At 36.3% G+C, this 18,008-nt stretch overlaps 2 protein-coding genes across 2 annotated transcripts; one reads left to right on the top strand and one right to left on the bottom strand.

Annotated features, from left to right (window-relative positions):
• The first annotated feature begins 11,315 nt into the window (after positions 1 to 11,315).
• Positions 11,316 to 15,193, top strand: LOC121379785. The gene is made up of 4 exons (XM_041508437.1): positions 11,316 to 11,596; positions 12,028 to 12,213; positions 12,938 to 13,064; positions 13,687 to 15,193. The coding sequence occupies exons 1-4, from the start codon at positions 11,316 to 11,318 to the stop codon at positions 14,863 to 14,865; spliced, it is 1,773 nt and encodes a 590-aa protein (XP_041364371.1). The 3' UTR covers positions 14,866 to 15,193.
• On the bottom strand, positions 15,193 to 16,881 carry LOC121378816. Its single transcript, XM_041507145.1, has 2 exons — positions 16,755 to 16,881; positions 15,193 to 16,248 (listed from the first exon to the last, which is right to left on the bottom strand). Exon 2 carries the CDS (start codon positions 16,031 to 16,033, stop codon positions 15,245 to 15,247), a length of 789 nt encoding a protein of 262 aa, XP_041363079.1. The 5' UTR covers positions 16,034 to 16,248; positions 16,755 to 16,881; the 3' UTR covers positions 15,193 to 15,244.
• Between the last annotated feature and the right edge of the window lie 1,127 nt (positions 16,882 to 18,008).

An 18,008-nucleotide genomic window follows, 5' to 3' on the forward strand; every position in this document is an offset into this window, starting at 1 on the left:
TCCCGACTTTTGAAAGTGGGACATTAACATTTGACTGTAATAAAAATACGTGTTCAGATCAGAACGCATTTAAAACAATAAGCAGAATAAATAACATTATCTGAAGTTATTGTCTTAGACAGATCGGTATGATGCAATGCAGGTATGAACACATACAAATAATAATACGATTTATCTTGCTACCTTCACCTGCTACTACAAATGTTGTTCATTGTTTGTTAGTCTTCAAGTTCAAGTTCTTTATTTGCCTTAAGTTAAACAAACTTATCAGCATAAATACATACATATATAATTACGGTATATACACAAATATACAAATACAGGTGGAGAGTGATTTAAGAATTAATGGTGAAATTAACATAGCATACTAGTAATAGTGGTGGGATGTACATATATATGTGCACTATAAACATTATCGTGGTATAGTAATAATTCTAATTCTAAATATATAGGTATGTATTGATGTATGCCAGATAGAAGGCATCCCGTGTCGACAGATTTTTTTGTTTCTGAATAAATTAAGTGGTTTACACCTACCCATTGAGCCTTGCGGAGCACTCACTCAGGGTTTGGAGTCGGTATCTGGATTAAAAATCCCATGCCTCGACTGGGTTCCGAACCCAGTACCTACCAGCCTGTAGACCGATGGGCTAACCACGACGCCACCGATGCCGGTAATACCTCCAAAAGAATATTCCATCCATATATTCAATTCAATATAATAATATGTTCGCGTTTTAAAAATATACGTGTTCCACCTTCCCAGTGAAATGTTTGAAAGGCTGCTAATCACGCTTTCATGTTTTGCCGGTTAGCGCGTTACGGGGTCACGTGACTTGGCTCTTCGAGTCGACAGGCGTTTTGGCAAGCGATGGGAAAAACGCGACTTTTTTTATTGCGAATATATTAAAAACGGGTTGAATGTCTTTTAATTTGTTTTATTGATACTTCATATATATTGTAAAAGGTATACGTAGATACCAAACAATAGTGAATTATGTTTTTGATAAATGTTGACCTTTAAAGATTAATAACATATATACTTACCTTTGAATCCAATGATGTGAGGCGTAGAGCTGCCTGAAGTCCCCGTTGCTTCGTTATCTGCTGTGAAAAGGACAGAATGCAAATTTTAAAAAGAAAGAAAAACAAAAGAAAGAGAAGCTTTTCTACATTTATGATAATGTTCTATTTTTATTGTTGTTGTTTTCTCCCTTCTTCGTGGAAAAAAATTAAAAATGATTAAGAATATAAATCCACATTTCAAGGTACGTATTCACAGACTGGATAAGTTTGATTTACATACCAAAGATAAAAGGTCACTTTTCGGATTTTAGATAAATTATTAAAGGATTAGTCCTAAATGTATTGCATATATTATAAATATATGTTATTAATAATTAAATGTTTTTTATATTTTCAAAATTATTTTCACTTAATTTGACCTGTAGACTATTGTTACATTTTATTTTGTTACATTGTTTTAGTTCTAAACGTATATGGACGTATGTATTAAGATTAATAAAAATATAAATGAAAAACCTGAGTCTAATCTTAGAACGTAATAATATAATATTATAATATTAGTACTCCGATTTATGTACACAATATATATCTGAATCTGAGCTGTTTGTACGTGCTTAAATAACACTAAGGTTTCAAGCACGCCCATCACGGGCTTAGCCTCTGACCACCCCAGTGACTAAGTCCGGGACAGTAGGTGGACGGTAAGTTGTGCGGAATTGCGAATAATTTTAACCGCTACTGGTATTACAAGAATATTAGTATAAAGATAAGGCATTTTCTTAAAGAACAAGGAAAAGACCAGAAAATTATTAGAAGTTAGATTGGCTGAGGTGGGGGGGGGGGGGGGGGGGGGGGGGGCAAAGAAATTGTTTTCATTCCATTCAGCGGAGTGGAGAGCGACAAAAAAGTTCGTTCAGCATCTTATTTTAAAATGAATCCAATAGTGGAGTGATTGACCATATGTTTCACATCCAATAGCCGATGATTAAGAAATCAATGTGCTCGAGTGGTGTTGTTAAACAAAACAAAACAAACTACTGTCTTTACATTGTAATGGAACAGCAACAAGTAAGTGCGTTGAAAGGTAAGAAAGAAAGAAAGAAATGTTTTATTTAACAACGCACTGAACACATTTTATTTACGGTTATATGGCGTCAGACATGTGGTTAAGGACCACACAGATTTTGAGAGGAAACCCGCTGTCACCACTACATGGGCTACTCTTTCCGATTAGCAGCAAGGGATCTTTAATTTGCACTTCCCACAGGCAGGATAGCACAAACCATGGCCTTTGTTGAACCAGTTATGGATCACTGGTCGGTGTAAGTTGTTTACACCTACCCATTGAGCCTCGGGGTTTGGAGTCGGTATCTGGATAAAAAATCCCATGCCTCGACTGGGATCCGAACCCAGTACCTACCAGCCTGTAGACCGATGACCTAACCACGACGCCACAGAGGCCGGTTTGAAAGGTAAGAGACACAGCATTGTTTGAAAAGTGCCATTTCAATGCATGGCTTGTCGCCCTCTAATAAGTTTCTAGTTGTCCATATTACCCTTATCGCTTTACTCCAAAAAAAAATTCCTAACTGCGATGCATAATCTCCAGGTTTATGTTTGATGCCAAAAATCATGGCATAAGGATTCAAGCGAAATTTATTGCCAAAAAGTTTCTTAAATATAGGTTCGAGTTGTTTAATAAATTGTCTGGGTTTTTTGCAGTGAAAAAAGGCATGCAAGACTGAGTCCACTCTGTCGCACACAAGGCACTCCGGGGTGGGCTCAATCTTCCAGTCATACAGGTGTTTCCTAACTGCAATTACGTTCTAATCATTTTATAAATTAAGTCAAAATCAGGATTTTCAATAAAGCCGAAATTTAGTGTTTTCCAAATGTTTTGCCAGTTTATGATTTCATTAAAGGCTATTTCCCACCTGGTTTTAAACGATGCATCTTTGTAAGTTCGTGATAACAAGACTGTGTATATGTCTTTAGTTGTCGTTTCTGTCACGTCTTTTTTCGTATCACCTACGTTGATCCGAAAGATGGCGTCTACGTCACCATCAAAGGGGTCTTCGTTTTTCAATGTCCACAATAAAGGTCGCAGGAAGTTGTCCTGTAGGTCTTTTATTTGGCGATAAAATGCCGCGCTGGTCGAGCAACCAGCGAAGTCCATAAAGTCGTCCGTAGCAAAGTCCCATATGTCTTTGACTAAATTTAGTCTTTCACTACGTATATTTGTGTATTGTTTGTTACCTATCGTTGGTTTGTTACCTATCGTTGTGTTGTCATGTAACGGTTCGTACAAAATTTGTTGATAGCTTTCTGTGTCACGTGTCTTCCCAAATTAATAATATATCTTTGTAAATATTCGGCATTGATTTGAAGTTTGCATTATTGTTTACAATTTTACATTTTAAAACTTGTCTATCAATATTTAAATTTTTATACTGGCCTAAAATGTAGTCTGCTAGAGATTTCCAATTACCTTCACCTTCTAAACTCAAAAGTCTACTGACAAATTTAATTCTTTGTGCTTTAATTTTCAACCGAATATTTACAACTCCCAAACCACCTAACTCCTTAGGTAGTTGAGTTTGCTCTTTTGATATAAAATGTTTCCTGTAGCTCCAGATAAAGTCAAAAATCATTTTATCAATTTGTTTAGCATATTTTTCCGGAAGTTCCAAAACGTTTGATAAATACCACAGGCCAGTGGTGGCGAGTGAATTTACAGCAACTACTTTACCATGCATTGTTAATTTTCTATTGCTCCATATATTTAAGATTGTTTTAATTTTTTGAACTTTTGGTATCCAGTTATCTGCCAAAACGTCTATATTTCCAAAATAAAATCCTAGTATTTAAATTTTTTCATCATTCCATCTTATATCGAGAGGAGTGTCCTTCTCATTCCTAAGTTTCCCCATTAGGAAACCGTTGGTTTTCTGAAGATTAACTTTAGCTCCAGACGCACGTTCGTATATATTTAACACTTTAAACAATTGTTTAGCTGAGTCTAAGTCTGATAAAGTTGCATTGCCGTCATCAGAGTAAGCCACCCATTTGCTGACGAAGCCATCTGGTAAGGTTATCCCATTAATTTTTGAATCTTCCCGCACTGCTTCGGCCAAAGTTTCTGCTACTAAAATATATAATACAGTGCTTATTGGACAGCCTTGCCTAATTCCCCGAGAGAGATTAAAATAGTTTGAAACATACCCGTTAACTTTGACAGCAGATTGAATATCTGTATAACATGTTTTAATAATTTTAATGAAGTTTGGTCCAAAATTGAATTTTTTAAGCACTTTAAACAAAAAATCCCACTCTACTCTATCGTACGCTTTTGTTTGATCTAGGGAAAGTATTAACCCTGGTAAGTCATTATGATTAACATATTCTATTAAGTCTCTTATCAATGAAGCTCCGTCATGTATTGATCTGCCTTTTACTGAGCATTTCTGATTTGGATGAATAATTTTTGGTAGAAATTCTCTAATTCTGCTCGCCAAAACTTTTGTAATAATTTTGTAATCACAATTTAATTTAATTTTTTAGAAGTTGTTTTTCGTTGCCTTTCCAAATTAAAACAATTACACCGCGACGGATGGTGAAGGTTAATTTTTCCTTATTAAAGGCATCATTAATTACTTCTACCAGATCATTACCAATTAAGCCGAAAAAATTGCGATAGAATTCAGCAGTCAAGCCATCACAGCCCGGTGATTTATCATTGGCAAAAGATTTAATAGCTGATGAAACTTCGTCAAGAGTTATTTCCCCTTCGCATGCATTTCTGTCCTCGTCGTTTAACGTCTTTGTCATTTTGTTTAATAAATAGTTTTGTGCCGAAACGTCTGTCTTTTCCGAGGTGTATAGAGTTTTATAGAAATTTGTGGTCTCTTTTAGAATTTCTTGTTGTGTTTCAATCAAATTTCCGTCTTCGGTTATTAAAGAATTCATAAATTTATTATTAGCTTTTTGTTTTTCAAGATTAACAAAATATGCCGTGTATCTTTCATCTTGTTCAATTTCATCCACCTTGGCCCTAATTCTAGCCCCATGTAGTTGTAATTGTTCATAATTTTTAATTTTATTTTGTACATTAATTAATTCTGAATAGTCGTCTAAGTGTCCAAGTTCGTCTAATTGTGTTAGGAATGTTTCGTCTTGTTTTAAATTGTATATGTAAGTCCTTACAGTCCTGCGTTTTTGTTTACAATAGTCCGTGGTGAGTGTTTTTATTTTTATTTTACCCATATCCCACCGAATCCAGGATAAAACCCCACTGGAAAAAAACCCACCCAGACATAACCCCACTGGAAAAAAACCCACTCGGACATAACCCCATCAATAAATGAGAAAAATGGACAAAACCCCACTGTGACCATTTTACACATAAAACTGAAAAATATGAAATAAAGTTGAAATATCTGTTTTGGAAGAATAAAATTATAAATAAAATTCACAAAATAGATTATGATAAAGAATAAAGTTTACATTTGTATTTTGATCAGTCAAGTGTTGCACTGATTGCATTGATCTCCATGACAAAGGATTATCTGAACTTTGTGATCAAGAGATTAAGGAGGCCAGGTTTTCTTCTAAGAGATCAAGGAAATCATGGATTTAGGGCTTCCCATTGTTGATTGGGTATGTCATAAATTCTACATCAGATGGACCCCTTATAAGGTTGAAGAATACTACGTCAGTATTCATTTCCTGAGAACGGTAAATACAACTATGGAAGTTATCAAGAACAACCGGGGTGGGGTCTCAAGCTAATTCACGAAGGCTACTTGTTATCAAGAACTAAGAGGTATGCCAGGAAGAATATTCGATGGGAGTGTTCCAGCAGAGCTGCATTTACTTGTAAAGTGGAAGTAGGCTAGATTACACTTGTTTCAATAAAAAATAAATACTGTATATACGATTTTGTTATATATTGAGATATATGAGTGGGGTTATGTCCGAGTGGGTTTTTTTCTGTGTGGGGTTATGTCCGAGTGGGGTTTTTTCCAGTGGGGTTTTATCCAGTGGGGTTTTTTCCGGGTGGGGTTTTGTCCGTTTACCATCCCACCATAACAAAAGGTCATTATAATTTCCATTTTCCCATTTCCAAGTCTGCCAAAAGTCGTTGATTAATTTTACGTAATTTTTATCTTTCAAGACGCTATTGTTAAGTGCCCATAGTCCTGGTCCTTTGTTGTTTTTGTCGAAAGTAAAGTCTGCCCATACAAGCTTGTGATCAGTGTAAAAACACTGAGTCACACCAGCTTCTTTCAGGCCAGAAATAAACTGCCCTGAGATTAAAATGCGGTCGATGCGCGAATATGTTTTGTATGCTTTACTGTGGTATGTATAAGAGGTTCTGTCAGGGTAAAAATATCTGTATGCATCTTGTAGTGCTTGTTCGTCTATTACTTTGTTTAATTCGTTAACCCCTACAGTGCCCCTAAGCTCCTGCTTCTTGGAGCCTGTCCAGTCAAGCGTTACATTGTCCACACAGTTGAAGTCGCCGCAAAGAATGCGGTTTGTCACGGTTCGTTGGTCATTTGTCGTAATAAAGTAATTTACACAGCTTGCAATGAACTCAGCCCTTTGGCATGGGTTCACTGGACAATACAGATTAACTATGTTAAATACCTGGCTTTTAAATTGGCAAAGTAAACTTATAACCCGCCCTTCTGTATCTTTAAGAGTGTTAATTACTTTTATTTCTAACCCTTTTCTAAATAAAATAGCAACTCCCCATTTTCGGCCTACATTACATGAATTAATGAAGAATTTCCCTTTAAATTCTTTTAATAAATCTTTGATGTTATCTTTATCATTAAAGTGCGTTTCTTGTAAACAAATTATATCTACTTTTTCTTTATTTAATTAAGAATAAGGGCTCGCTTTGTGTCGCTATTCACAAAGCCGTTACGTTTAGTGTGCCAATTTTCAAGTGGGTGCTGATAGCTGCCAACATTTCCACATATAATGATGATAATAGTGATGATAATAAACAAACACATGAAACAACAACACATAGTCAAACATATATACAGTACTTTTACACACAGGTCTTGTCTCGTGGGCCCCAGTACACACCAAGTCAGACACTCGCCCTGGCCTAGCAGGCCGCAGGGTGGGGTGGGGGCCGGGGTCGTCTCCATGGTAACACAGAAAATACACATGAAAGTAAGATGAAAACAAAACACACAACACTGGTACAAGCACGGTTAACATGGGTACACTTAGGAACAACACATATCCACACGAAAACACAGAAAAACACACTTCAACTCCAACGATGAAAACGAACACACGGCACAGTTCACGAATAATCACAGAAACAGAAAAACACACACTAAACAAACACAAAATGAAAACACGTATATTTAGCTCTGGTCGCATAGCGAAAGGGATGTCCGGGGGCTGGTCCATATCGTTACCGTAGGCTAGGTTAAAAGAGCATTGTTAAAAAATCGGAGTCCTTGGTCAGTCCGGGTCAATTAGGGAAAAGGGGTGGGTGAAGGCCTCTAAGACCTAGGTCTTGGCGGCTTTTTGTCCCTTGCTCCTGGAGGGGGCTGGGGTGGGGAGCGTGTAGCACGCTTTCTCCGAGGTCACGTCTTCCGAGGTGGAAAGCTCCCTTTTTCTCTCCTTCTCCTGTTCCTTTCTTTCTTTCTTCTTTTCTTTCTTTGTTTTGGCTCTCTTCTCCTCCTGTCTTCCTTCGTCCTCTGTTGTCTCGTGTTCTGTTTGTTCAGGGGGTGTTGGGTCAGTGTCTATCACCAGACCAGTGTCCGTCTCTGCTTCGGTGGTGGTGGTTGGGGGTGGGGTGGTGGTGTTAAGTCCCAGGGCTTTGTCAACATCCCCTCCCTCCACTAAGTCCGGGAAAGTCGCCTGTCGGTCTTAGCAGTCCCACTGGTGATGTCCCGGTTTGCCGCACTCGAAGCAGAGTTCGGGCTGGTTCCGGTACCGTACTGTGAACCACTGGTGATTTGTTGTTTGTAGTCTACCTGGTATGTCTTTCTTAATGTCTATCTTTAGCGTTCTCTCACCTGTCTTTACTGTAGTGTTTCTCCACGTTGAGTGAGAAGTGTTCACCACAATTGTCCCAAATCTCTGGAGAACGAAGTCCACGTAAACACTGGGAACAGTGAGGGGTAAGCCCCTTACCCTTACCCACGTACCCCCGAGGAAACGCGGGACGACTGGGCACGATCTGCCTCTTACCCCGAGGCCCTGCAGCTCTAGGCGATCCCTTATTTCCCTTATCCCTTATTTTCTGTGAGTCGAGGTGTAGTTCCCAGGTGTTTCGCCCCTTGGGTACGACGGCTAGTAGGTGGTTTACTATGGACCCCAGGGCCCAGCAAATCTCCTCTCCTGTCAGGGGTGGGGTGAAGCCAGGGGCGTTGAGATAGAGGGGCCTATCGTACTCACCACCTGTTGATGTCCCAGTTGGAGATGTGGCTACGGCTGTTGGAAAATCCTGTTCCTCAGTCATGACGTGGTTGGAATGGGGAAAAAAACAACAAACTATTTAAAATTAATTTTAAAGATTTGGAAGCAAATCCAAAAAACAGCTCGCTACTGTACCGTACCTCCCGTACCAGGTAAGTCATGCAGGTCTTTCCTCACTGCAATTACATTTCTTATCATTTTATAAATTAAGTCGTAATCGGGATTTTCAATAAGGCCGGAATTAAGTGTTTTCCAAATGTTTTGCCAGTTTATGGTTTCACTAAAGTTATTTCCCACCTGGTTTTAAACGATGCATCTTTGTAAGTTCTTAGTAGCAAAACTGCCTATATGTCCTTAGTTTTCGCGACTGTCACGTCCTTTTTCGGATAACCTACGTTGATACGAAAGATGGCGTCTAAGTGACCATCATAGGGGTCTTCGTTTTGTAGAGTCCATAATAAAGTCCGCGGAAAGTGGTCTTGTAGGTCTTTTAGTTGGCGATAAAATGCCGCGCTAGTCGAACAACCAGCCAAGTCCAAGAAGTCGTTCTTACCCATGTCCCAAATGTCTTTGACTAAATTTAGTCCTTCGCTACGTATATTATTGTGTTTGTTTGATATAGTAGGGTTGTCATGTAACGGTTCATAGATTATTTGTTGATAACTGTCCGTGTCTCTCGTCAGGTGAAGGTCGTTCCATATTAATAGTATTTCCCTGTAGATATTCGGCATTGAAACGAAATTTGCTTTATTATTTATAATATTACACTTTAATATGTGTCTTTCGATATTTTAAATTTTTGTATAGGCCTAGAAAATAGTCAGCTAATGATTTCTAATTACCTTCTCCATCTAGACTTAAAAGTCTACTTACAAACTTAATTCTTTGTGCTTTTGTTTTCAGCCGAATATTTACTACTCCCAACCCACCTAATTCCTTGGGTAGTTGAATTTGTTCCTTTGATATAAAATGTTTTCTATAGTCAAAAATTATTTTATCAATTTGTTTGGCATATTTTTCCGGAAGTTCCAAAACGTTTGATAAAAAAAATAGTAAAGTTTGTTTTATTTAACGACGCCAAAACGTTTGATAAGTACCAAATGCCGCTCGTTGCTAGTGAATTAACTGCAACTACTTTACCATGTAAAGTTAAATTTCGATTACTCCATATATTTAAGATAGTTTTAATTTTTTGAATTTTAGGTTTCCAATTGTCATCTGAGACATCGACATTTCCAAAATAGAAGCCCAAAATTTTAATTTTTCGTTTGTCCATTTTATATCAAGAGGCGTGTCCTTCTCGTACCTAAGTTTACCCATTAGGAAGCCATTAGTTTTCTGAAGATTGACTTTGGCACCCGATGCACGTTCATAAATATTGAGAATTTTGAAGAGTTGTTTAGCTGAGTCTAGGTCAGATAATGTCGCGATGCCGTCATCTGAGTACCCTACCCACTTGCTGACGAAGCCATCTGGTAAAGTTATCCCATTAATTTTTTAATCTTCCCGAACAGCTTCTGCTACCATGATATATAAAACTGTGCTGATCGGGCAGCCCTGTCTAATACCCCTGGAAAGATTGAAATAATTTGAAACATACCCATTTACTTTAACAGCGGATTGGATATCCGTGTAACAAGTTTTTATAATTTTAAAGAAGTTTGGTCCAAAATTGAAGTACTTTGAATAAGAAATCCCATTCCACCCTATCATATGCTTTTGTTTTATCTAATGATAAAATTAATCCCGGTAGTTCATTACGGTTAACATATTCTATTAAGTCTCTTATCAATGAGGCTCCGTCATGAATTGATCTGCCTTTTACTGAGCATTTTTGATTCGGATGTATAATTTTAGGTAGAAGATCTCTAATTCTGCTAGCCAAAATCTTTGTAATAATTTTGTAATCGCAATTTAGTAATGAAATTGGTCGCCAGTTTTTTAGAAGTTGTTTTTCGTTGCCTTTCCAAATTAAAACAATAACACCACGGCGCATAGTAAAAGTTAATTTTTCCTGTTTAAAGGCATCGTTAATTACTTCTACCAGATCACTACCAATTAGGCCCAAAACAATCCGGTAGAATTCGGCAGTCAAGCCATCACAGCCAGGTGACTTGTCATTGGCAAAAGATTTAATAGCTGATGATACTTCGTCAAGAGTTATTTCCCCTTCACAAGCATCTCTGTCTTCGTCATCTAAAGTCTTTGTCATTTTATTTAATAAATAATCTTGAGCCAAAACGTCTGTCTTTTCTGTTGTATATAGAGTTTTATAAAATTTTGTAGTTTCTTTTAAAATTTCATTTGGTGTTTCAATTAATTTACCATCTTCGGTTATTAGAGAGTTCATAAATTTATTATTAGCTTTTTGTTTTTCCAAGTTTACAAAATAAGCCGTACATCTTTCACCTTGTTCAATTTCATCCACTTTGGCCCTAATTCTAGCACCCTGTAATTGTATTTGTTCATAATTTTTAATTTTATTTTGAACGTTAATTAATTCCGAGTAATCGTCTAAGTGTCCGAGTTCGTCGAGTTGTGTTAGGAAAATTTCTTCTTGTTTTAAGTTGTATATGTATGTCCTTTCAGTCTTTCGTTTTTGTTTACAATAGTCCGTGGTCAAATTCTTTATTTTATTTTTTCCCATATCCAACCATAATAAAAGATCAGTATGATTCCCCTTTTTTGTTTTCCACGTCTGCCAAAAGTCATTAATTAGATTAACGTAGTTTTTATCCTTTAAGACACTATAGGGATGTTCGCCGAAGCAGGAAATGACGCAGTGCGGTGCATGCGCGTAAAACTGGTTGGCAGAAACCATTTCTTTTATCATTGCAATGGATAACCAGATCACAAAGAAATTAGTTTTGAATGGCCCTTTGTCGGCGTATGCGAGTGCATTAACCCCTGAAGCAAAACAACGGTACTACAGAAAGCTGCTTTACGATTCTGAAACGAAAACGTTGCCCGACCCGTACAGTTTAGGTGGGAAATGGAGCACAAATCCAAGCAACTGGCCAGATTTAACTTTTGGAGATATTTATCTCTATTTAATCGACACACCATCCATCTACAACAAAGATTCAATGAAAGCCTACAAATCGCTGGAAGCATACAAGTAAGTAACAATGTGAAAATTTATTTTCATTTATCCTATAATTACTTTGTCTTTTCATTGCATGCACACGCTATTATATAATAATAATTTATAAATTGGTGTACAATTATTATACAAAATAATATATATATATATTTTTTTTTTTATATACCCTGTATATATATATATATTGAAAATCACTAACCATGGGAGTAGGGCAAGTGTATACATTAAAAAAAAAATTAAGCTGTTGATTTTCATAATTTCATTTACATGTATATATATATACATGCATACATGTTTAATCATTAATGCACATAACTAAATTCTAGTTGATATATATATTATTACTAATATTATTTTTTCATATAAAACAAAATATGCTGATATAGCACTGATATAATTTTTTCATGTCTACATGTATATGTATGTATATTTTTTGTATTATACAGGTATGTTGTTAGCGGACATGTGCAGGTTGTGCTGTCAAATCCAGTAGATGACAAGTGCCCTTTCATTGCATTGAAATCTAAAGTGACTCCTTCGCAGAGGGCAAGGGACAAGCCACATGAGCCATGGGTTTTCTTGGAGAAAAACAGCGGCACAGTTTACTGTGCACACTGTACCTGTATGGCCGGGTATGATACTACATATAGTTATCTAAATAAAGAAATATGTGTGAGCTATGCATACCTGCTAGTGCTGGTTATTGCTATTGACTTCCTAATCAATAATCAGACTTTGCAGATCAATTTATAATCGTTTTAGTTCCACATAAATGGAAGTCAACATAGCAGACGAATGAAAGTAAACAACAACTTCACAGTTTATATAGTAACCTGTTTAGTGACATATGCAACAGTGACCATCTAAAATAGATTATTTTGAAGGAAGCTGTGACATCTGTGCTAATAACTGTCAGCATCTGCTTCCGTCATTTTGAGATGTTTCATCTTACGAAAAATAAGACGGTAATACTACTAATAGCAAAAATAGATTATAACACTTGTGAACTCAAGTTTATTAACGAACTAAATGTATGTGTGCAAATTTTGATAATCGATTAAGAGTGAACAGAACAGATTAATAATCTTTTTTATTACCTAGATCAATAAATTAACCGATTATATGATTAATCGCTCCAGCCCTATAATACCTGCATATAGCTAATTTGGCTAAAATTATAAAGAAAGCTAATTGGTTCTTTCCTAAATGTTTTACGACTTTAGGTTTAGAAAAAAATTTACTTTGTACATTTAACTTTTCGGAATGTTTGTACATCATTTACTTACCTGCATTCAAACCCAAGTTTTTCATATATATGCAAATTGTTTAATAATAGTTATTGTGTTATACATGTAGGTTAGGTGAAGTATGCAGCCATGTTGGAGCTCTTTTGTTCAAGATCGAGATGGGTGTTAAGATGGGTATGACCCAAACCAGCTCAACCAGTAAAGCTTGTCAGTGGAATAGCACTTTTCGAAAAGAGGTAATTTGATCAGACATATTTGTTTTTCCTCCAACAGAGGCCTTTACATATATGATTTCTCCCTTTAAATGTTTTCCTATTTACAATGTAGCTTTGCACATTTACTGCCACAAAACACACATTAACTGTTACTAATTACATTTATAATATTACATATATATATATATATATATATATATATATATATATATATATATTAAAAGCATGAAAATGTGAAATTAGCACTTGTATGGGTCGACCCACTAAACTGGTAGTGGTATTTATATCTTGACCACAGAGGCAGCATGGTACTGAAATAAAAATGTATGATGTAGAGTAAGGACTAACAATGCAGCTGCTGTAGAAAAAAACCCTGACATATACATGGAAATTATATAAAATTTATTCTTTAAATGTTGACAACATTCATGTACAATGCATTAAACACTTCAATTTTTTTTTATATAAACTAAGGGTATTATCTAATGAATGCTAGAATTGTTTTCTTTGATACTGGATGACTAAAATTATTTATTAAAAGAAAGCCTGCTTACACAAAGAATGTTTTTGCCTAAAATGATCTACTGTATTTTGTTTAACTTTATTATTGTATTATTGTTTATTATGGATCATTTATTTTTAGGTCGCTCCAACAACAATAACTGATATATTTCAGGAGATTAAAGGCAAAAGGAAGAAGGAAATTAAGACGGTTCAAGCCAGTGGATCTGCGCCATTGCCACCCTCAGAAGAACTACACAAGTTGTATGCCCTGGTACCAAATGCATCTTTTTTTACATCAGTCTCCATACCAGGACTAACAGATAACCTCCCCACTGATCACAATCTGCCATGTATCCAAAAATATCCAAAATTGTTAACAACATTCAGTGGAACACTGTTGGAAGATAATTCTAATTTTGAAACCTACAGCATTTCCAAACAACAAGCTGCTAACTTGGAAATAGCCACAAGGAATCAAGCTGTCAGTCCCCTGTGGTACCAACATAGGATGGGTAGAGTAACGGCATCCAAGGCCCATGACATTTTAACACGCAGAGACACGACATCTCCAGATAATCTTGTAAGGCGCATTGTTGGATATGTTTCGTATGACTTGTCAAAGAAAGAAGCTGTGAAATGGGGAATCGATCACGAAGACGAATGTAGAGTTGCCTATAGTAAGCATCAGACTGGGTCTCATGTAGATTTTCATTGTAATCCTTCTGGTTTTGTGATCAACACTGATCACCCATTTCTTGGAGCTAGTCCCGATGGCTATATTGACTGTCAGTGTTGTGGGAAAGGTACCCTGGAAATTAAATGTCCTTTTAAGCATAGGGACAAGACTGTACAGGAAGCAGCTGCAACAGATAAGGATTTTTGTCTTGATTCATCTATGCAGCTTAAAGCGAATCACAGATATTACAGTCAAGTACAATTTCAAATGTACATTACAAAATGCCAATATTGTGATTTTGTTGTCTATACCAAGTGTAAGCCTGCACCAAGTATGGTCATTGTACGACTGTCCATTGATGTCGACTTCTGTCAGAGTCTGATTGCTAAATGTGAACATTTTGTAAACAACTTTGTCAAAAATGAGTTGGTGTCTCGCAAACTGGAAAACCAGCCAGTAGTTACTTCTACCCATAAAGAAGATAACAGTGATCAAACATGGTGCATTTGTGCTGAAGTAGAATATGGTCGAATGATCAAGTGCGACAATGAAGACTGCCCATATCAGTGGTTTCACTACAAGTGTGTGAACATTCGCAGGAAGCCTAGAGGAAAATGGTTTTGTGCTAGCTGTGACAAATAAATAACTGTTCATAGTCATGAACAATGTTCAGAAATTGAAAAAAAATTGTGAAATTGGTGGCCTTAAATTTTATTTATAAAGTATGTATTTTGAAACAATAAAATGGATATAGCTACTGTTAGCTGATGATTAGTGTAATAAACACCAATAAAGTTATTAAATACACTATCAGGGCTTCTAGAATTTTAAAAAAATCAGTTTTTTTTTTTTTTACAAGCAATGGGGCATAGCCACAGTACTTAATTACTAGCCTGTTATTGAAATTCACTACCATATTATATAATTATAGAATCCCCGATAATTTAATCGTGGACATATTACAAAATAAAAGACAGAATTATGTATGTACCATTTTGAAGCAAAATACAAGTTCAAAAATCTAAGAAACAAGTTTTGGTTGTAAATTACATAGAGCTGAACAAATGGTGACTATGCTGTCTGAATGGGGAACCATGTGCATACTCATACTACTACTCAGAATGTTCCAGTTTTTCAGTCTTTCAATGGCTCTTTCCACATGTATGCGTACATTAGCAATTTTTCTGGTCTGCTCAACTTCCCGAGCACTAAGCTGCGACTTTCCTCTGGTGAAGGCTGGTATTACCAGTGTCGCATTACGATTTGCCAAGTCCTCTGCTATCAAAAATCCTCTATCTGCCAAAACTTCATCGCCATATTCTAATTTGTCCAAATAACCACTTCTCTGAGTAATAACTTTATCAGATGTCCTACCTCCAAATGCCCTGGATACATAAGAAATTGCTCCTGTTGGAGTTATAGACACAAGAAATTTAATGGTATTGTTGTGTTTGTAATTTGACCATGTTTGGGCCCTTGCTGTAAGTGGTCCAGGTCTCTGAATAAAAACTTCAAAACAGTCGATAATACTAACACATTTTGGATATGTTATTTTAATAATATTTGGCATATTGCGTTTTAGACTGTCTTTGTCTGGCCACTGAATAAGAAAGGCAAGTTTCTCTGCTAACTTTGGCAGCCCCTGATTAAGCATTTCTGAGATTGTGGTGACAGACACATTAAATCGATATGCCAAGTCCTGGTGCTGCAGATTTAATCTCAGTTTCATAATTAAGCACATCAAAACACATGTTGGTGATAAAACTTTACACGAAGGCAATGCCAAAGAGCAAAATGACAACAGCCACATAAACAGCGCTTTTGATGTTACACCTGTGTAGAACTGAATTCTACGGTCGCTTGAAATTGTCTGCTCCTCGAAGCTCAGCCGACTCGGGTTTTCTTTCAAAATACAATTCTCAGTCTGAAGCCTCCCCAGTTCTTCATACAGCTGCTGATTTTCAATCCGTAGGGAAGCTATTTTTCTTATACAAATACTGTGTGTCTCAGCATGGGGTTGTGACTCTGAAAAATAATTTTATTTTGCATATTAAGGGGTATCAAATTAATACATTAAATTTTATAAGTATAATCATGCAAACCTTGACATTCACCCCAAAACATATGTCTATATTATGTACATAAAAGATCGCTATACATTATGTACATAACCAGTGCCTTGATGCAGATCACTATGTGGCAGACAATTCATATGCTGACGAATTGTATTTAAGCAATATATACATGTAGATGTACCAAAATGAAGTGTAAATACTTGTCTGACTAGTAAAAAAAAAACATTGTAACTTAATTTGGTTTTAAAAAAAGTTTATTAATACCTACTCTTATTTATTACCATAATGTACATATTTTATATTTAGCATCTATAATTTGTTGTTGGGAGTGTTCACATTATACGTGATTAATATGTGTGTTTGTGTAATTAATTAAATTAATATTTCCCAAACTATGTCCAAAATATTGAAATTTGGATCACATATACATGTACATGCAAATAAATGATTGTCTACCTTCTGCTTGTGTGTCAATAAGATTTTCTGTGTTTGACAAATCTAGTAATGCAGAAGTGGCTTGCTTCTTCTGCTTTTCAGATTTTCGGACCTCCAGTCGCTGGTGTCTGGCATGGCGGATTGTACCACTTAAATTTGGTGTCCTGGTAACCCATGTTGATGGAGGGAATGTAGTCAGGACTATTCTTGTCATTGTTTTTCTCTCCTGGAATGATAAAAAATAGTCACTTGTATTTTACTGACAGGTTAATTATCAGATATATGTTTTACTAATACATGTGAATGGGTTCCAATCTAATTATTCCAGATTGCCCAATTTTGACATTGAAAACTACAAGTTTTTAGTTGTGACCGAGTCGTCAATTTTGTCTGGCGGTATGACTCCTCCATAATACACTTTAAATTAAAAACATTGCGAGAGAGAGAGAGAGAGAGGGGGGGGGGGGTACTAAGAAAGATAGAGTATCGAGATTAGAAAGAAAAAAAAGTTTTATTTAACGACGCACTCAACACATTTTATTTATGGTTATATGGCGTCAGACATATGGTTTAGGACCACACAGGTTTTGAGAGGAAACCCGCTGTCGCCACTACATGGGCTACTCTTCCGATAGGCAGCAAGGGATCTTTTATTTCCGCTTCCCACAGGCAGGATAGCACAAACCATGGCCTTTGTTGAACCAGTTATGGATCACTGGTCGGTGCAAGTGGTTTACACCTACCCATTGAGCCTTGCGGAGCACTCACTCAGGGTTTGGAGTCGGTATCTGGATTAAAAATCCCATGCCTCGACTGGGATCCGAACCCAGTACCTACCAGCCTGTACATATATTTGAACTCTAATTTCTGATTCATGCTTACTTTAAATAAATTATGTGTAAAATTTTGAAAACATCCGATTCAGATAAAATGTATAAATATTTGTTCAATTTACCATACAAATTTTAAATGGTGTCTACCTCTCCACCCCTGTTTGTTTTCTTTTGGAATGCTAATATTTTGGAATAGAAATATATGTTCATACAGCAGTGAGTTGGAAGCACCAGAACCCTTTTACCACTTATTTGCAAAAAAAACTAAAGAAGAGGATAAATTATGGTGACACCGATAAAAGGCGATATGATCTTAGGGTACCCACATATTTTCCAAGGTTTCCTCTTTATTAATGTTATGAACCCTGCCCTCTCCTGATTTGGGGGTTTATTAGATACGTCCCTGACAAACACATGGTATTTTTTATTTTATTTTTACCTG

The sequence above is a fragment of the Gigantopelta aegis genome, chromosome 8, assembly GCF_016097555.1.
Source record: "Gigantopelta aegis isolate Gae_Host chromosome 8, Gae_host_genome, whole genome shotgun sequence".
Classification (NCBI taxonomy): domain Eukaryota; kingdom Metazoa; phylum Mollusca; class Gastropoda; order Neomphalida; family Peltospiridae; genus Gigantopelta; species Gigantopelta aegis.